The 20,729-nt window shown below is 40.9% G+C and overlaps 3 protein-coding genes across 4 annotated transcripts; all 3 read right to left on the reverse strand.

Annotated features, from left to right (window-relative positions):
- Positions 1-64: 64 nt before the first annotated feature.
- Positions 65-4,878, reverse strand: kbtbd7 (kelch repeat and BTB (POZ) domain containing 7). The gene is made up of 2 exons (XM_051404618.1): positions 229-4,878; positions 65-198 (listed from the first exon to the last, which is right to left on the reverse strand). Exon 1 carries the CDS (start codon positions 4,488-4,490, stop codon positions 2,619-2,621), a length of 1,872 nt encoding a protein of 623 aa, XP_051260578.1. The 5' UTR covers positions 4,491-4,878; the 3' UTR covers positions 65-198; positions 229-2,618.
- Positions 4,879-5,471: 593 nt separating this feature from the next.
- Positions 5,472-7,913, reverse strand: wu:fc50b12 (uncharacterized protein LOC103911624 homolog). Its single transcript, XM_051404634.1, has 4 exons — positions 7,496-7,913; positions 7,313-7,391; positions 7,067-7,230; positions 5,472-6,679 (listed from the first exon to the last, which is right to left on the reverse strand). The coding sequence occupies exons 2-4, from the start codon at positions 7,331-7,333 to the stop codon at positions 6,445-6,447; spliced, it is 420 nt and encodes a 139-aa protein (XP_051260594.1). The 5' UTR covers positions 7,334-7,391; positions 7,496-7,913; the 3' UTR covers positions 5,472-6,444.
- Positions 7,914-7,960: 47 nt separating this feature from the next.
- On the reverse strand, positions 7,961-19,727 carry slain1a (SLAIN motif family, member 1a). 2 transcript variants are annotated; one of them, XM_051404616.1, is made up of 9 exons: positions 19,052-19,725; positions 17,330-17,466; positions 14,744-14,860; positions 12,818-12,928; positions 12,423-12,572; positions 10,903-11,232; positions 9,909-10,097; positions 9,471-9,804; positions 7,961-8,830 (listed from the first exon to the last, which is right to left on the reverse strand). In XM_051404616.1, exons 1-9 carry the CDS (start codon positions 19,501-19,503, stop codon positions 8,755-8,757), a joined length of 1,896 nt encoding a protein of 631 aa, XP_051260576.1. In that variant the 5' UTR covers positions 19,504-19,725; the 3' UTR covers positions 7,961-8,754. The 2 variants fall into 2 exon arrangements, with proteins under 2 accessions (XP_051260576.1, XP_051260577.1); XM_051404617.1 differs by lacking the exon at positions 14,744-14,860 and having other exon boundaries at positions 19,052-19,727.
- Between the last annotated feature and the right edge of the window lie 1,002 nt (positions 19,728-20,729).

Raw genomic sequence — 20,729 nt, forward strand, 5'->3', positions numbered from 1 at the left:
CTCCTCTAATCAAATCTGAAAACGTTAAGCTGAATCTTGTATTGTGTGCCTCATGTGCACCAAGTTGTTGATTTAATTTATTGAAATCAAACAACAAAAATCCTCAGACATCAGACATTGTTTATTTGACACATACAACAAAAGAACTTCACAATCCAGACCATGTGTTACCAGAGCAAATCACCCCTTCCCCTTCCCCTTCACACACACACACACACACACACACACACACACACACACACACACACACACACAATAATGTATCCATCATACAGAGACACCAGTGATAAATACATTCCTTTACCAGTTTATTAGCTAAAACTAATGTAATAAATTTAGGTTTTAATGTTCACTGTTTGTTTTAAAGAGGGGTTATTCCAACGTAATGGTTGTTTTGGAGGCTGTAGTTTGTGGTATTGCATCGTATATTAACTAATATTTTGTGTACAACTGATTAGAAACACTTATGTGTTTCAACAAAGCTAATAAACTGGCAACTGAATGTATGGGGATGTCTGATTACGTTTTTTTTTTTTTAGCTTAACTTCCAAACAGTTTTAGTACATGCAGATAAAATCCTTCAACTAAAGCAATTCATCAGGACCGAACAAAACTTAAAACACTTTGTGAATTTGGATTCCTGACTGCAACATAAATTTTAAATTACAAAAGAAAAATCACACACCCTTTGTCACACATTCAATAAAAGAAATTTCATAAAATGTATCATTTGTCACCAAAACCACCTCATTTTACTACATCAAAAAAAAAAAAAAAAATAAGTCAATCATGGCATACAGGCTGAAGCCTGAACCTGAGTGTGCGTACAGTGCATTGGCTTCTACATTTCATACTGTAGTATTTCACACTGGCTGCGTGTGACGTCTTAACAACATAAAAAGGACAGCAAATGTTAAAGCCCTGTAAATGACCAGTTGTTTGTCATAAACATGAGGCACTTGAGCTGCCTGATGTCCCAAAAGTCACAGTCATGATTTTACACCAATCTGAGGCAGGTGTACTCATTTAATTAGCTAAATAAAAATGTTATTAGCAAATATTTCTGTCACAAACTTGTCTTTATTTAACACAACACGAGCATTAAAGGGGCCTTCAACCCACTTTACACGTCAAAGATTGCTACTCAGCCTGGGCTGAGTGCGAAGACTGAGGGTGTTAACCAAGCAGGAAGCGTCTGACAAACAAAAAGCAATTAAGTTGCATTATGGCAGTGGTTCCCAACAGTTTTTGTTATGCCCCCTTTAGGAAATTAGAAAATGTGGTTAACTGAGTTGTTACACACAAAAGATATCCTGCTATATTAGCAGTATAGTCAAGAGCAGGAATGGGTGTCTTTGTATTTTGTATTTGACTGAGTGTTAGCTTGATGAACAGCAGCAGTTTTTTTTCTTCTTTTTTTCCCTCCACCCTGTCAAAAGTATGTTTATCTTGTACTTTAAATGTCATTTTACTTCCGACGTGAATTTTGATAGCCTTGGTAGCACCAGAGCAATTAAATTCACAGACCTTTTTCCCAGCAGACATTGTGACTTGTCGTGTCAGGGAGAGCACAGATGGAAGAAATAACATTACTGAGGGCTCAGTTCTGGCAATTAATTATCATATCAGTAACACCTGCTGTGTTTGACAAGTTAAAACATCTCTGCTGTGATAAGCTAAGTTTTGTACCACATTTTCCCTCTGGTCTTGTATATCTACCCTGCAAAGGCTCACCACTGCCTTATGGGAGGTGTAGGATTCAGTGTTTTTTTGAACATGACCTTAGAGACAAGATATAGCAGACGCTGCTGCTTTGACTTTTGACCATTCTTTGTTAATCTGTCTCTCGCCTAATTTTATGGAAGTGTAATGCTACATCTCTGGAGTACCCTTCATTCAGCTGCCCTCATTAATGTGCTCAATTATGAGGGCCGATCACCCACTCTATACGGGAACCTTTGCCGGTCTCTGCAGCAAGTTGCAACGTTGCAATCGCAACAATTAATGCAAATTCATGCAATCCCCGTGAATTCTGTGTGACCTTTTTTCCAATCATCGCAACTTTTCCGCAGATTTGACCAGTGGTAGTTTTCTGTGAATCTCACCAGTCATAGCAGTCCCCCCACGCAAAACGTTTTTGCCATTTTATTCTCACTGGAACAAATTTCTTTAGATTTTTAAGGAATTATACCAAAGAAAGTTTTCACTTTCTTCCACAGTTTCATTTCAAAATAAGTGCCTAAAAACAGCATAACATGCATCGAAATTTTTAGAAAAGCTGCCGTTAAATCAGGCATTTTAGGCCAAAACAATCCCTAAAAAGCCTGTGAAATCCTGGAGGGACAGTTATGTTTCTATCATATATTTGTCTTTCATTTATTGTGTAAACATACTCTACCAGACATCATACTGTCCTTCATGCTGGCAGGACGTAATACTTTCCTTGTGTAAATAATGATTAGCAAGACGTGAAGATTTTGATGGCTTCTACTGTACATGGCTTGCATTAATACTGTACTGGATATTTATCTCTGACCTCTTCTGGCAGACAGAACCCTGTATGGATCAATTAAATTACAAATAACTTAAACTTTCTTTGACACAGTAACACATTTTCATTACCAGTTCTCATCTGAGAAAGAGCTAGAGCTGCCAGAGTCAGAGTCTGCGTCTGTCAACCCATCAAAGTCCCAGTCGGCACTGGAGCCACTGTCATCGTCCTCCTCTGTAGAGAAGCTGTGCGCAGAGCCCAGGCATGCTGGGTACACGCGTGTTGAAACACACACTGGCCCCAGGGTGGACACATACACAGCCATGACATTCTTCCACGTGTCCCTGGCTGGGTCGTATTCATGGATGAGGACCCTGTTTTTGTTGTGCTGCAGTAAAGTCTGAGTGAGAAGGAGCAGCTTGTTGTTGTGCTGGATCACCTGGTAATTTAGAGCACGGCTGTCAATAGGAATGTCCCCCAACCTCTTCCATTCCCCCCTCGTGGGGCTGTAGGCTTTCACCACTGGGATGTCACACACACAAATGATCTGGTCCTGAAACACGCAAGCCTTGTGAAGCTTGTCTCTTCTGAGTGACCCGCAGTGGCGCCAGCGGTTCCTCTTTGGATCATAGCAAAGCATTCTCCGTTTGTTCACCACATACAAGTGGTCATTTAATGCCACCACCTGCATTTTACCTAAAGAATGAGGCAGAGGAGCCACAAACGTCCACTGGTTCCTCTGGACGCTGTAGCACTCGACCTCCTTCAGTCTGGCATCTGTCACAGGATTTCTTCCTCCCAGAAGGTACACATGGCCGTTGAGGTAGCCCATCCCAGAGTGTATCCTCCCAAGTGGTCTCTCTGCCAACTCCTGCCAGCTGTTGAGCACGGGGTTGTACAGCCAGAAGTGTTTAGATAGGTGGGAGGCTAGAAACAAGTTGTTTTCAGGTGTGGCACAGGCAATTAAGGACTCCATGGTGGAACGCTTGTAATCTTGACTGCTGAGGTCTTCCAGAGGAGGAGCCATGAAATAAAGGTCCTCTGAGTAAGGGTCACAGCACATTATGTTGTCGTTGGGTAGGCCGAAGAAGAGAATCATTTCTTTCGCACTTACACCTATTCTGTGTTTTGGTACATCCAGAGGTGCAGCCATTCCACAGCTGTCCTCTGCAGACCTGTTGAAGAAAGATGCAAGGTACTTCTCAATTAAAGGCCTGGCCATGAGGCCCTCCAGGTAACAGTTGTCCTTCTCCGTGAACAAGTTCCACCGCACACACTTCAGTGCCTGCAGTGCATCCTCCCTTTTCTGCGGAGCGTTGGCCTCTATCCACTGCAAAGCAGCTGAGCACACCTTCCTCTCACAGTCCACATCCAGAGTGTTCAGAGACAACAGCTCCTGCAACTGCATCAGATCCAGCTCACAAAGCTCCCCTCCATTGCACACCTGGCTGAAGTTCCTGGCTATGAAAGCTTGCGCCTTCTCCTTCAACTCAGGATTGTCATAGGTGTCCGCAAACTTCAGTATCCCCACACAGTTGGAGTGGTCCAGCCTCCTGGTCATGAAACTGGAGCAAGCCTCCCTGATGTACTCGAGCTGAAGCATGTTGGCCGCCGAGTACAGCCTCTGGACGTTGCTCTCCGTGATGGTCACCCTGCCGGTGTAACAGTAGTCGATGATGACGGACATGGACTCAGCGTCCACCCCGCGGATGACCACTCTCTCCTGCATGCTCTCGTTCAGTCCCCCGGTGAACATGCTTTTGAAGTAAGGGCTGGCAGCGGCGAGGACGTTGCGGCTACACAGGAAAAGTTGGTCAATGTCACCTCTGGGTGTCTCTCCGCTGTGCTCCGGCGACTCCTCTTCACACTCGACCCCGATAGTAACGTCCCCGAGCAGCCGGCAGTCGTACAGCAGTTTCAGCTCTTTCATCAAACCCCGAGCGTGATTCACGTCCTCCAAAACCTCGGGACCACTGAAGCAACTCAACGCCGAAGCCATTGCTGCAACTTCTTGTGAGCAATTTGCTATTTTAACGTCGGCGAAGGTTTCAAATAGCCCGCTGTCATGCGGCTAACATACCCGCTAACGCCGAAGGGTCTGTGCGCTGATAATGACACATCCGTTTATCAAAGAAAATCCAACATATGCGCTTAAAGATAGGTTACTGTCGCCTGTGTGTCTGAAAGCCGACAGTTCTCGGTCTCCACATTACCATAATGTCGAGTTTAAATCAGGCATGGTCCACAAATTATACCCCGAGAGTCGCTGTAACAGTAGTGTACATTTTCTTTGGTCTTTCTGGTCAATGCTGTCATCTGTTTTGAGTGCGGGAGCTGGTGGAGAGCTCGTAAAATAACAGACGTTTGGCCGGGGTTAAAACTACAGTTTCCGTCGGATATTGACAAAATAAAGGCCCAGGTCATGTAAAAGTGTGGCACGGTTTTTTCTTTATTTCAGTCCATATGTAATTATCAAGACTTAGAAGGGTTTTTATGCAAGTCTTCACGTTTGCCACTTTTCACTACTTACATTTTTTATTTTTTTAAACACAAAATTAAAAATGTGATCTCTTACTTTGAAGGCAATCCTGCCTGGCTTCCGCTCTTGCTCACTGCTCGCTCACACAACCTTGCTAAGAAAGGTTATGGCTCTTTGATTGGTTTGTGGTGTAAATGGGTCGATATGTTTGGTTGATCGGGATCGATTCAAGATTACATTAGTGAAGTGTGACTGCCAATATTAAACTTTAATTATTCAATCAAAATGTAATGTTTCATTCCCAATTCAGTTTGTAGGCATAGGATGTATTACACATGCATTTTAATTGCCACAAGTCAAAAATAACTAATTATTTTTATAGCAGTTATCAAAACTGAAATTACAAAGTGCTTATGCTATGTGCTATTATTTTTGTCCCATAAATAATTACTAACCACACCTTTTATGCCTGTTACCAGTTACCAGTGACTGAAGGATGAGTAAAATCCACTTGTATTTAATACTCAAAACACAGGGACACATGCCATCTTACTCATGTGTAGATCATCCATGTGATATCTGAACACAAGTCCTGCAATAGAGTTCAGTCTATTTTCAAAATCTGTTACAGTTATTTGACATAACACAGCAACAATAATACCCCTTTATTGTCAGACTGAGTGTTAGATGCACATAAACCATCTCTCTATAAAGAGTAAAGTATTACATTAGTCATACCATATTGTTCACTGTTCTTTGCACTACCATGTACACCTGCATTACTTGTAGCCTATGGAAAGTAGTAAATATGCCACAAACTTAGTTTACAGTAACAGTTGACTTTCACTGACTATTGTATGTATTGTATCCATTGCTGATTATATCTATATATCTCTATTTATACCTACTTGCTTGTACGTAATATCTGTGTGTTTGTGTATCTATCTTTGTTTAGTTTATTGTTGTCTTATGTTTATATTTCTTTCTTTATACATGTTCATGGCACTTTGTGCTTCCTATGTTGAGAAAGTCAAATTCCTTGTATGCGTCTACATGCTTAGCCAATAAAGTTTATTCTCATTCAGATTCTATATTCTATATAGATCTATTCTATGTGTTTTTTCATTAATCAATTAATTTAATTAAACAACAAAGATTTTGATAGCTGATTTCTGTCATGTATCAAGCACAAATGTCAAACATTCTCTTTTTTCTTTTTATCTTTCGGTTTTGTACTATCTCTTGGACAAAAGAAGTAATTTAAAGATTTTAATGGCAGAAATGTCATTTTAATGGATTAAAAGGAATTCAAGATGGGTCCAAAAATGTACTTGCAAAGCGACAAAAGCAGTGTGACTATACACATGGCCCGTGCATCTCAATTATTTGTTCAGTGACATTTATTTGAGATTTATTACAGTGTGCAGTATACCCTATCATATGCTTGTAATGCTACGTGCATTTTTACCCAGCTTTAAGTGTATCTACGGTTGAGGTCGTTGATCCTGCGTAGTGCATCTTGGTTGTGGATGGTCTTGTGGACCGTGATGAGGAAGGGGAAAGCGGACGGCAGCTCAACCCGATGGCTCAGCTTCTGGTGGCCCCAGTGGAGGCAGCGCAGCCTCTCAGCCAGGTCCCGTCTGCCTGCTCGCTCCAGTCCATCTTGCAGCAGCTTGGTCTTATTGGGCTTGTCCCATGACTTCTCATACCTGTGAATAAAGATGGACATCTGAGAAACATTTGAGACCGAGGAAGGGAACAGGACAGAGTCAATGATAGATATAGTGCAATGGAGAGTTGTATCTCTATTACTTATTTTATGAGAAGTCCTAAGGACCTATTTGAATAAATGAACCATTCTTGTTGGTTTGAAGGTAGGTAACATTTGAATGATGCACAGAATGATGGGACAGATAACCCCATGATGATATGTTTGTGTTAATAATCTAATGTTCATTCAGGAAACACCCCTGAATGCACCAAGTATTATGCAAGTAGTCATTACACTTTTATATAGTGTCTGCATACTGACAGTGACTAACATGTTACACACACATGCACACACACACACACACACACACACACACACACTGTACCAGCTTTCCAACATAGCCCTAGCCTGGATACTCTTCTCTGCAGATTTGGTGTGGAGTCGCCCTATCTCAGTTCTGCTGAAGCCGAGCTCAGACGCCAGAACTGTCCACTCAAAACCAAGCAGGCTGGAAATCTCCTGCAGTGTCTTCAGGTTAATAACAGCATCCTAAACCAAACATCAGTGCCATTAAAATACCTTTCTTGATTAAAGATACATGAAAGAGAAAATCAAAACAAGATACACATACCTCTTGGGCTTTGTTGGGCATTATCTCAAATTCCAAAAGATTAGCAGAATTCACACTCTAACTAATTGTCTTCATAAACCTGATTTAACAAACATACAGAGATATACAGATATTAGTGATTGTTATATCATAAACATACAGTCCAAAATTCCAAATAGCAGGCAAGAGATTGTGTTCACTTACCTTAAGGTACAGTGTGCCAAAAATGAGCGTGGTTTCAGTGTTACTAAGGAGAGTCATCATCAACATAGTTGTCTGTTAAACATTAGTCACTTTAGCTCCAGGGTCCCTTGTGAGAATAACAAACCCGCACTTGCTACAAGGTAAACAAATACACTGTGCTAAAATTTGGGTGAAATCCTCACCATTATATTTGATCAGTAATGGTACATTTGCAGCCAGCTCTACCAGGTGAGCGATCAATTGTTCCTTTTAAATAAACAAATGAATATGTCACTAAATTATTCCGTCAAAAAGTACATTAACTACTGACAAACATTACTACAGAATAACCTCAGCTTGTCACTGTGCACAGAGGAATAACAATGCCATCTGCTGTTGATCACTGGTGTTAATCCCATCATATTTTCTTGATACTTTAAACCACCAAGTGAACTATATTAAAGACAGACACTGAAAATACATAAATATTTTGAAAGGCTTTTATTCACTTTAAAAACTCACCTCCTCTTTAAATTCTTGTCATCCATAAAAAGCATCAGGGCTCTATGTGCAATATCATTGCAGCGATTTTGTTTATCAAAGGACATTAAAAATCTCAACTCTTACGCAAAGGATAATGAAAAGAAAGTAGCCCAAAGATAATGGGTGTACACTTACTTTAACGTAATGTCATACTTAAGAAATAAAGCACATAATATATTTTAATGTGTTAATTATAATTCTGATCAAAAGTGCTGCGAGGTCCAGCCAATAAATAGAACTGACATGAATTACACTACTGTTTAACAGGCACGGGATGTAACAAAATTCAAGGTTCAACTTCATATCTGACAAAAATTAATAATCGCAAAATTAGTCATTTAAAATCATTAACAGCATGTACAAAAGCATGGCCTATTCTTTTCTAAGCTTCCAATGGGAGAGAATTTTTCATTCTGTTGAATGAAAGCCTTAACTACCCACAATGACAAATCAAAAAACACATATCAAAGAAGATCCAGTTCACATTTAACAACTGATTATCAGAATATTGCCAGGTTGAGCAGGTAGTAAGGTAAAGATCCAGCCTGCTGGACCCGCACTATTCTCAGTCACTACTCTGTGCTTCAGTGAAGAGCAGCGCCTTTTAGAAATGTTAACAGTCACTCTCTCTTGGGTCATAGCCCAAGACCGGGCCCTCCTGACAGCAAAACTTTAAATCAGTTGGGTCCCATGCAGTGTTACCCTGTGCACCTCTTGAACGTCAGTTTATTTGGGTTTCAATAGCAGCCATCTTTCCAGCTGCCATCCCTCAGGGCGCTCAGGGCCGCCAGGCTCTTTGGAGGAGTCAGCAAACTGCAGACAGAAAGAAGCAAGTTAATTAAATTCCTAAATTAATCAAATCAAATTAAAAGATGCATCATCCCCTTAAGTATCATAAACAAACTGATTTAGCTTGCCTTTCAAAGTTTGACCTTTTTACTACAGCACCTCCCTCAGGATAAACAGTGTAAATGTTCCACCACTTGCGCTTTAAAGTTAAGCAGCAACAAGGACGTTTCATTCTTTTGTCTATTGTGGTGGCCCCTGTGGGCAAAAGCAGTAGTATTTCCACCACCTTGTTTCACTGATTTCAAGGGAAATCCAATCAAATCCAACCCGGTGGCAGGCATTAAGTATGACTTTATAGACATAGCCTATCTTTGCTGATGGTCCTGTTTGTCTATGTAGAGGCATCCATATTCATTTCACACCATGTCCTAACCAGTTAAAAACTGCAAAACTGTTTCACCACAGCCCATGATTTATTTCCAGCCCTGAGAAGCTTTTGTGCACTGCATTGTGGGAGATAGCATTATTTTATCACTTTTCCAGTATGAACTAACTGCATACTCACAACTTTGCTTAAAATTAGAATGCAGCACCAAACCCTGTTTCAAAAAATTATAGAAATGTCGGACGGACACAAGCTGTACTCCGTATTATCTGCCTTTACCTGCGTGTAGGTTGGGTGATTTTGCTTGCACGTGGAAGTCCACTTGTTCCTACAAAGGATGCCGGGCGAGGAAGGGAGCTGCGAGGGACAGCTAGCTGGTTGGCGCTGGTTTTTAGGGGCTGTGATATCAAACTGCTGCTGGGTTTGAGCGGCTGAGGCAGCGCAGCACTGCTGGGGATGGAGTGCAGACTGATGGAGGTGGACAGGGAGGTGGAGGTGGGGCCCTGCTGCACTGTGGGGCTTACGTAGGCTGTGGCTTTTAGTGGGTGTCGGGGAGTGGTGGGGAAGTTCCCCACACTCTGGACTCGCTGAATGAGCTGCCCTGGGGAAGGAACTGTGACAAAGCAATAGAACAGTTAGATGAAAGTAAGTCTAACATCAGTGACAGAATTGCAATAACTGAATTTTTATTCACAGATTTGAGGAAAAGAGTCTTACTGGAGGACTGTAGTCGTGCGAGCCCATTGGATGAGTCAAAGCTCTGGCTGCTTCGGAGGGAGGATATTGTTGGTAAGGAGGAGGGGCTGTGGGAAGGTGGGTTGACTGGGGAAGCCAGGCATGGAATACTGGGAACACTGGGCATGCTGGGAGCTCGGATCAGGTTGGGCATGCTTCTCCGTAGCTTGTCTATGCAACCAGATCAACAAACCAGATCAGGTACTGTAGGTGTCGACTCCATTTGGAGTTTTTCACTCACATATCCAACATTAAATGAATGGTTCACCATTTTAGGGAATATGAAAGTCACTGCTTCCAGGCACTAATCCTTTGATCAGTTCACATAACCTCCTGTAAAATCACAACTTGTCATTTTTTATAATCTGGGTTTTGTACGAATTAAACAATAATGATGTGTTAATTAGTGAGAGGTGCTGGTTAGTGGGGTTTGTTACCTTTGGACAGAGCTGTTTCCCTGTTTCCAGTCTTTATGCTAAGCTAAGCTAACTGGCTGCTGGTGATATCTTCATATTTACTGTACAGACATCAGAGTGGTATCAACCTCCTCAGATAACTCTCAGCAAGAAAGTAAACAAGTATTTTCCAGAATTATTCCTATTCCTTCTGGCTTACTTAAACTATAAAAAATCCTAGCATGTGAAGGTGCTAATAGGGAGAAAATTCAAATCATGCAGCAATGCAGCCATTTCATGCCACTGACAGAACACTGACACACTGACCCTAACTGAGGAAGCCTTTTTAAATCCTGTAACCAAGAGAACTCTTTAAATCCTTTTTGGCACATTCAGAAATTGTCTGGTCAGAAATTCGGGAAGTCTTGAATGTGGGTAATTCTGTCAAGATCCTTTCAGTGAATTGGGACATTCATATTAATTTCACTGAAAAAATCAGAACCCTTGTAGTCACATTGTTAGTTAGGAGGATATTTAGGGATCTTAACTGCACGTGGACAAGGAGTTCATTAAATACTCACCTGTGCTATTCCTGTATGCTGTGTGTGTTTCTGTGGTCAGGCTGGAGGGTCCAGAGTACTGGGAGAGTCCACTGAGTGAAAACTGAGGGGTGGTAGAGCTGCGTCTGCAGTCTCTGATACTGGAGAAGGTGTGAGAGTGGGGCAGGCTGCCCCGCTGCATAGACCCTGTGCGGAACAGTCGAGGCTGGGGAGGAGGTAGCTGGTCATACCCCTCGTCTTCCTCATCCTCCTCCTCCAGATCCATCTCACTGCGCCTGAGGGAGTGTAAGGAGAAGCTGGAGCTGCGACGGCTGGCTGTGGCTGAGGTAGAGGCATAGTCTTGTCGGAGACCTACAGGGTGACAGATCAATGCTTTTATCTGTGGAACACATGAACCCGACCCTCATATCGGATTTGGTACATTTCCTTCTGGAGGCGCCCCTCATCCATTATTCAGTTACTGAATCCAAACCAGACTGATACAGTAAAGTTTTTTTTTCTGAAATCTCCTGCATAATTTAACAACAGCACATCAAGATATTAATCTTGCGTACTGAAACTGCTCAAAGGTCAAACATTTGTCTTAGTATCAGCCATACATGAGCAATGTAGTAATCCATTTCAGTCTCTTCACAGGGCTATAAATTACAGGTCATAAGAAAAAAACTAAAAGGAAAGAGGAAAGTATAAAAACACTGTAAGTGCAAGTATAAAAGAGCAAAGATCAAAATATTCTATTAAAAGGCAAACATGCTATCAAAACTATGGTTAAGACCTTTTGGAAAAGAACTAAATCACAATTACAAACACTGTCAGCTATATAGAGGCCTGGCACTCAGCACTTTGATATATAAGTTTATTAGCAACATGTGACAAATAACAGAGCTCCAAATCAGAGTGCAATGATTAAAAACAACATCGAAAAAAACAAAAAAAACAAAAAATGATTCCTCTCTTTTCTCTACCAATAAAATGTTAAAATATGTTTGGCGACTCGTCATGAACACGCGTGTATGCGTACATTTATTAATCAAATATGAATATTTTCTGGTTTCCATACACTTCTATGACAGAAAACTGTCATTATCTTTGGGTTGACCAGACAAAACAAGACATTTTCAAGTCCACATGGGGTTTTGGGGAATTTAAAATAAATCATAGTGATAATAAATAATGGTGAGTTGCAGCACTAATGAAAAACACTATAAAATGCCTCATATTCTCCCACACACAGATTTCACTGTAGTTTGGGCATCAGTGGGTTGCTCAGTAACTCTTGGACAGGAATCAAACCACCAACCGCACAATTAAGGATCTGAAAATCTAGGCTCCAAACAACTCTTATTATGACTAAACCCAGACAAACAGAATTAGAGGTCGGATGAATGCAGCTTATTTGCATGCAACCTATTATGACTCGCAATTGTAGCAGTATTTGCAGTGGTGATTTATTTACTTTAAATTTCAGGTCCTATCTCATAAAGGGTATATTTTGTTTTCTCAACCCCTTGTAGCGCCTACAAGACAGACAGTCCACTCACTCTCCTCCTGAAGTCGTGCCATGACCTCCACATCTGTCATGTCCTGCAGTTTGTAGCTCATCGAGATGGATTCGTCCTCCAGCTCCGAGACACCCACCTCGCTGTCCAGGGAAGACTGGGGGCTGATTGCTGCATGCCGGCGACCCACATCTAAAAACACACAGGAGAGCCCAATCTGTCACACTGAGATTTTTCCCTTTCTATGCCCCCCAAAAAAAAAACAGGGGCAACTGTCATGGTTTTAACAATATGCATGCAATACAGATACACTGTCATCACACAGAGAAGATGTTTCCATAACAAATGTGACTTTTGAGTGCATATAATCATTGCAGATGGATGGTGACTCACGCCAGATGAATAACAGAGCAGACATATTGTCAGCGAGGTCTTACTGTGGAGAGTGGAGTTTGATAGGAAGGTGGGCGCTCTGTCACTAAAGCTGCAGCTGGGCCTGAGTGGGAGAGTCGGCTGGAGAAAGGACTGACCTGATGATGGCAATGGGGCTTGGAAGGAGAGAGACACAGCAAAAGAGAGAGAAGATTCAATCACTGATGACCAGCCTAACATGCACTGGCATTTGTGTTTATATAAAATATGGATGAACAGGCAGAAGTGGAGTTTGAGCTTGCTTATCTCCATCTGTCTGAGGGTATGACCTCATAATCTCTTCCTTGGAATTTGCTGTAATCTGATTGTAAGCAGCAAGTAACAGGTTGTTTAAGAATCTGGGTTATGTTCATCCAGTGAGCTCCCAAAGTATTTTGGAGGCCATGGATGCTTTTGGCTCTGTGTTCTTATTTCCTTGGATTTGAAATTGAGCAATGACTATGAGGTTAGAGGAAGTTGCTTTTAATTTGAACAATTAAGATCATTGTGTCTAAAGCTTAATAGACTTTAAATGTTATAGGCCAAAGTGTGAGCTACCGCAAAACTTCAATTAATACATTTAATAGCCTGGGTTTTTATTTGCTTTAATCACTGAACTCAACCTGCTTTTAATTCCTTTTAAGCAAAACTCCTGCTCAGCAAAAAAGGGAAATATGATCAAATTGTTTAGTAAAACCTATTATACCCATTATGTATAAAAATTAGGCTATAAAACAGCTTATCAATTACAAATAATTACTTGGTGCTCATGGTTTTCTGTAAATGAACTGAACGACAGATCTAACAATGTGTAGCATGTCCATATTGACAAAGGTTTAAACATTTATATGTGTGTGTGGAATCTAAGCAGCTTAGAACGAGCAGGCGTTCCGGTGGGCTTTACGAGGTTTTATACATCTAAAGAATGTCTATAAATTCCAGACCAGGCATCTAATTGAGACCTGCGTTTATTGTCAAAACCCTAATTAAAGTTTTACGGTAATTAGCCTTCATTTGCACATCCTGTTATTTTGTTATTTGCTATTTTGTTGTTGTTAGATTTTGGAATGAGGGCAGTAAAAAAAAGCAGGCTTGAATCCCCACTCTGGCAGGATAAAACTGGGTGGGGAAAATAAAAAAGCAGCACTGTTCAGAGGCCAACAGATCAGACTGTGCTTGTACTGAGCAGTACGACTGAATGAAGGTTTGACTGTCTGTATGTTACTGTCTACAGCCATACCAGCAGCTCTGTGAGGCTACGCAGACACTTAACAGGTTACCATCTTAGCTTAGCGTGTTAGCATGTGCAACATTTGCATTTATCCCAAAGTATATCTGAGGCTCCTGCAAATGTCATTAGTTTTTCCAGTATTTGTTTATAAATCACAGTATTGGACAAAGATCACATAAGTCATTAGGATTCATTCAATACATTTTATAATTTCTGAGATATTTCAGTCTGGACCAAAGTATGATGATAAGATGATCATTACATAAACAGAATAAACATAATAACAGTTCATTACTACGAATAATAACTAAGGAATAATGTTTTTTGTTTTTTTTTACCATTTTGGCTTAATAAATCACGAAAATGATCCACCGGTTGTAATGAAATAGTCACTGACCAGTTAGTGTCAATCAACTAATCAATTAATGGATTCAATTAATCGTTGTAGAACTAAAACAATGCCAAAATCAGCAGCATACACAGTCACTTCAGGAAAATAAAGGTCTCATTCTACTTGGTCCTCTTTGATATGTGTTGAACAACAACAGACAGCTTAAGACATGTGATCTACAGATAACAATGAGTAATAATAAAGCCACAGATGTGTGTACAGTGGTTGGACTATTAGCATTAGCTGAAACTGAAACTGACACCCATAAAAAAAAACATAAAAGCCCATCAGAAGTTAGGGACTCTTTTATGGTTAGTGGTGTAGCGTTACCTGGGGACTCGGTTAGTGCAGCAGATTTAGTGTAAGGCAGGACGGGGCAGCTGAGGGTGGAGAGCCCCTCTATGCAGCTGTATGGACGGACTGAGGAGACTCCTCGCCGCCGCTTAGCTGGACATGGGATTGTAGCAAAGGACATGTTAGTCTGATTGCTTTACCATGTAAGACACACATACACTCCAACACCGCACACATACACATTGATTATATTGTAACACACTCTGGTTAAATGTTAATCTGCTTTTTACAGATCAGTATTGACGTTTTAAAGGATTGGGTCACGGATCGGACAGAAGAGGCTGATACAGTAAGACGAGGGTTAGCTTACCCTACTGCAGCTTATTGGCTAAACTACAGATTTTTTTTTTTGGAGAGATGTTAGGATAAGCAGGGATTGTGCATGTAGGCTACATCCCATTCCCAAATTCGGAATTAGATCTACTATGGTCTACTTTGAAATGTGAAATCTGTATTATTATTATTCCTGCTGTATTCATTTAATTGGTACAATACTGTCATAACACACACGTAGTTAATTCAAGTTGTAACTAATGGCTTTAATAATGGTTAAAACAAGTCTATAGATGAGTCGTAAACCACTGATACAGAAAGCTTGACAACCCATTGATTTTGGATTGCCAGGCTTTGTCTGTCACCTCAAATAATGAGCATTTAACAACCTGTGAAGCCTTAATAAATGACAAATCAATTAGCTACAACTGTTAATCAACTGTTAGCTGTTAATATGCCTTCCTTTTTCACTAATTAATGCTGACTAGCAGTGAGTTAATTTGACTTGGAATTGGGACTGACATTAGATAATGTGTGTTCAGTGTGTAAACACAGAGTTCAACCCCACTGATTGGTAGTCAGAGAGGCACACACCTGACAAGAGTGCAGCATTAGGCATTCCTGACACAATTAGGCTCAACCACTACTGGATAAAACTAGCATTCACAGCAAGTTACACAAACAACAGCTACTGGAGCTCAGAAACAAGGATGTATTCATGACCCGGAGGAGGAGAGCCAACCTTTACTGAATACAGCTTTAGAGAAAGAAGAGGACCTTGAACACACACACGCACACACACTAATGAACATCCAAACAAACACCAACAAAAATGCGTTGCTGAATCACAGTTTGGACACAACAGATCTGCAACATGAGGATAACTAAGCTCAGAAAATCCTTGAAATCAAAGCACACGCAGGCACATACACACAGCATATATCTGTGCGTGCAACTGTACAAGAGTCTCTTGTACAGGCTGTTTGAGCAGCAAGTGCTGGGCAAATCTGCCTCAAAAACCCAGTTAATGTAAGCATGGTTACTATGGCAACCATATCCCTGTGCATGAGTAGAAACCGTAAAGGATCAAATCTGAAACTGGGTCCAGCAGTGGATGTTATTCAGAAGCACACTTGTATCCTGGTTAAAGGAGGGTTTTTGTCACATTGGTTGTGTGTTTCCTGTTATAAAAATCATGTCTGACGGTGGTAATGCCATGGATGAATTGTATCTTCACTCTTATCCTCCATTACTGATGATGAGATGGAGACGCAAAACCCAGCTAAAACCAAAGTGGGTTCATCTCCAACTGATGAGGTGACTCAGTCGGTACAGAAATTGGTCGGATGCGGATGAGTAAGAGACAGAATCAGAGTCGGAAAACCTGGCTGATGTTATAATCATGATTACTGGGAGCTGAATATTGTAACATTTGTAGTTCACCAAGTTGTACATGGGCTGTCCTCTGTGCGGTGAAAATAATTGGAAATAGGAGGAACTTAACTCAATCAGGTGTTGCTAAACAGACAGGAAAATGCTACTGTGAGGTAAAAATGCTTAATGATTAAATTAACTGCTATAATGGATTTCTGCATCCTACATTCCTGAACAATAGAAGATCTCTGCACTTTGAGCAATAAATATACCATATAAAGCCAAATTAAAGAATGTTAAGACTGTACACAGTGGATACTACTTCGTCTATGCAACCTCTCAGTCTTTAATATTTCAAAACCATGAACTGGAATTGAAAATATTTTTTCCTTAAAAAATCTAAAATGGAAAGTATGTGTATGCAGAACCACTTGTTGGTGGTGCATTGCAACAGTGATAATTTAAGCACAGCTTCATAATCCTCTCTACACTGTTTCCCACTTAATACAGTGTAATGCCGACCAGCTGCACAGCACGAGTTCCTCCAAATGGAATTGTTTTTTTTATTCCAGCAGAGTAGCAAATCCCTTAAACAGATCTTAATTGTTCTCTGGAGATTCTGATAGGTGTAAATGGGAGTCCTTCCAACTCCCACAGAAACAATCACTCTGTGGGAGGTTGGCTGAGGTACTTTAAAACCCATAAATTTAAAGAGAGTGAGTTAAATGGTCAAATGGTTATAAACGACTGGGTGCAGAGAATCGCTCCCACGGCTCAGAAATCCTGTCACACATGGAGACATTTTGTGGGTGAAGTGTGTCACAGCTTATGATCACATGTCAGCAGCTAGAGAGACAGATGTCCAGATGTGGCTGCAGATGATGGCCGTTAATCTGAGTGGTAAATATACTGTACCTTGGTCCAGTCTATGACAGAGGGTCATCTTAGCCAGCTCCACCTCGGGCCCCGGGTGGTCCAGTACCTGCCTGCACCACTGGAGAGGGCTGAGGGCACTCTCACCCTGAAGCTTGGCTTTGGGACTCACATACAGCCTGAACACACAGCACAATAAACAGTTTAGTCCTGACACCTTTACAGCACAGCCCATGGTGGTACTTTACAGAGAGGACTGAAGTTATATAAGAAGGTTTGGGGCAGTTTATAACAAAGGGCAAACCCATGACTGTGTGAAGGGAGTGATTTTTATAAAATCCAAATGCCAATATACCCTAAAAGTTCAAAATGTCCACATAGAGCAATTTCCATTTTACTAGCGCAGACATAAAACCGATCCGTCAAATAAAAACTAAAGCAGTGACAGCTTCTTTCGGTGCAGTGATGTATAGGATGTGAGTATGTGACTGCTACAGAGATACCGAGGAGGGTTTATCACCGAGGGGGTCGATACTTGTGAAGCTTAAACAATTAATGGATTAGATAATGGAGATTATTCAGCAACTATGTGGCTAAGTGATTAATAATTATTCAACCAAAAATGGCAAATTCTCTAAAATTTGCTGCTTTCCTTTGTCAGATATGAACATTGAATATTATTATATGAAGATGCATTCTTGTGCTATGGGAAATTATAATAGGCAATTTTCCCTATTTTCTGACATTTTATCCACCAAATGAAGAACCTAGGAATCAAGCAAATAATCAAAAGACTACTGAAAATAACTATTTGTTGCAGCCATGGATACTTGTGTCTTGGTCAGACAAAAACTGAAAGTAAAATGGAGTTTACTGGATCTCTCTTATTTCTGACCAGTGAATAACGAAAGTAAAACAAGCTATCTCATCTCTTGCTTTGATTTAGCTCATAATGACAAGCTTACACATTAAATCAATAAACCAAATATAAAGGTGTGACTATGCTACTCTGCAGTGACAGATTCCTTAAAATAAATTAAACTGGGCTGTAAAAAAAAATGATGTGTCACCAAACAAAAGCGACCTTTTATTCGGCAACTAGGCTGTAGTGTTACACTGTCTTGGGGGTTAATTAGAAATGTTAAAGGCAGTGAATATATACTGGCACAGTGGGTGAAGGCTGGATCCCATCAGCGCTGCATTCAGCTGTGTGCTACATTTTCCACATCATCACATCACATCAGATACATAAAGCTGGAAACGCTTCAGTAGCCAGCATGTCAGTGTGTGAGCTACCTAAGTCATCACATACAGTGCTTCAAAGTAGTTCAGCCTGGGGCTGAACACCACACACAAAGCTGAGCTGTTTGATCACAGGCTGAAGGGGGTCATTGTTTCTAATTTCATCCCACTGCTGCCTTATTCTGAACAGATACCTATGCTGCATGCACAGTGCATTCTGGGATACCCAAAGATTGTGTCAAATCTGTTTTTGTTCTTTTTTCTCCAGTAAGAAGTCACTCTGTTTGCCAGTGTCTGCAAGTCTACTCCACCAGGAGAGGAATCAATAGTGTGATCAATAAGAGAGGGTACACGGCAGGGTAGCATTACACATAATGTGATAATAACTGTGGCTAGTTGACAATCCTGTGGCCTATAAAGCATCTCTCAGAGCCCGATCAAACACAAGGGACGCCGATGTTTCCCTGCACATTCACACATATCTGTCTGCGTTAAAGTGGCTGATAGAAACAGAGTAGTTACCAGCCATCAGGCTCTCCGACAGGGAGCACGATGTTGAGGTCCAAAATATCAACCTCATCCAAAACAGTTGTGGCTCCAGCGGCGACACTGTCCTCCACAGCGGCGTCAGGAGACACCGAGCTCGGCTGAAAATAGGCTAACGGCTCCTCCGCTGGACCTCGGGGTCCGGGGGCACACGGATGCGACTGTGTCGGGCTCGAAATGCCATATTTACTGCAGAAATTGTCACTCGGACACGACGTACCTCCGTGCAGACACGACAACGAGGTCTGGAGATGAGGGCCGATGGAACAATTGTTTACAGCGTTCGCTCTAGTCCGCAATTGTTCATTTTGCTTTTCCAATTTTCGGACTAATTCCTGAAGCTTTAACACCTCCAGCTCTGCGTTGGTGATTTTATTGTTGCCATTGACGTCTGCCATCATCTGGGGGTTCAACACCTCTGCTTCCATTTGGTAAAAAGCACATTGAGAGGGGCAGAAAAAGCACGGCCTGCCTGCAGAGGGTCCTGCTCAATTCAGAGAGGGTGTAAAGATCCCCTCGTTTGAAGCTACTATGCACGCACACAAACACGCTCACTCACAGACACACACACACACACACACACACACACACACACACACACACACACACTGATGCTGCCTCTGCTGCTGCTACTGGGATGATTGCACAGCCTCCATCTCATTGGTCAGATGCTTGGAGTTCAACTCCCATCACACCACTGCCGAGGAAGTGGTGTGGACGCTTTCAAAGCACACACACAGTGACCTTTATATATATTTAGAAATATATATATTAAAATGTTTTTTTTTATTTTTATAAATTGGTAGAAATCCGTGGTACACCTAAATTATTACTGAGGGAGCCAGATACCATTTTAAGAATATTATAGTTATGAGTCCACATTATCTCTCCACTCCAGACACCAACGAGAAAGCCTCTAAAATGTTTAAATGTAAAATTGAAATATTTATTTAATTGTTTAGTTCCATATTTTATGCTAAATGAAAGTCCTTATGCTCTTTCAACGACTTATCCATATTGTCAACAATACCTTTCTTCTGGTGGAGGAAAATTAAATAATTTATTAATTTATTAATGCTATTATTACAATACCAAGTTAGCCTAAAGGTCTAATAATATTGGAACCAGCCTATTAAATACCTGCCATATGTGTTATTTCTTCCCCCAGGAGCCAGCTAAGCTAGCTCGGCTTTGTAAGTGTTTACTTAGTGGAGATTTACTGAAATACAGCAGGTTGCACCACACACAGTTCTTATAGAGATTAGCTAGTTGCTACTAAATATTTAGTCCCATTAACGGCAATGTGTAACTGTTAGCTCAACTGAGCTAAATGACATTTAGCCTAACTGTGGTCTGTTTAGACTGAGATGTAAAATAGTGGACATAACGACTTAGACTGACACTTGATAAATGATGTTGAATAAAAATGTAAACTAAAAATGTTGAATTAACCTACATTTGACAAAAATAACATTAACTCACAAAATGTTATGCTAATGTTAATGTTAATAAATAGCTAGGTTAGCATAATCAGTTCCCTTGATGATATGTTTATCCCTAAAAAGCATAAATATTACAAACTTTAAACATATTCTCCATGTATAGAAGAATGTGTATAGAGCGTCTCCATTGAATGCATGAAGAATCTCTATTA

This window comes from Dicentrarchus labrax, unplaced genomic scaffold (assembly GCF_905237075.1).
Source record: "Dicentrarchus labrax unplaced genomic scaffold, dlabrax2021, whole genome shotgun sequence".
NCBI lineage: Eukaryota > Metazoa > Chordata > Actinopteri > Moronidae > Dicentrarchus > Dicentrarchus labrax.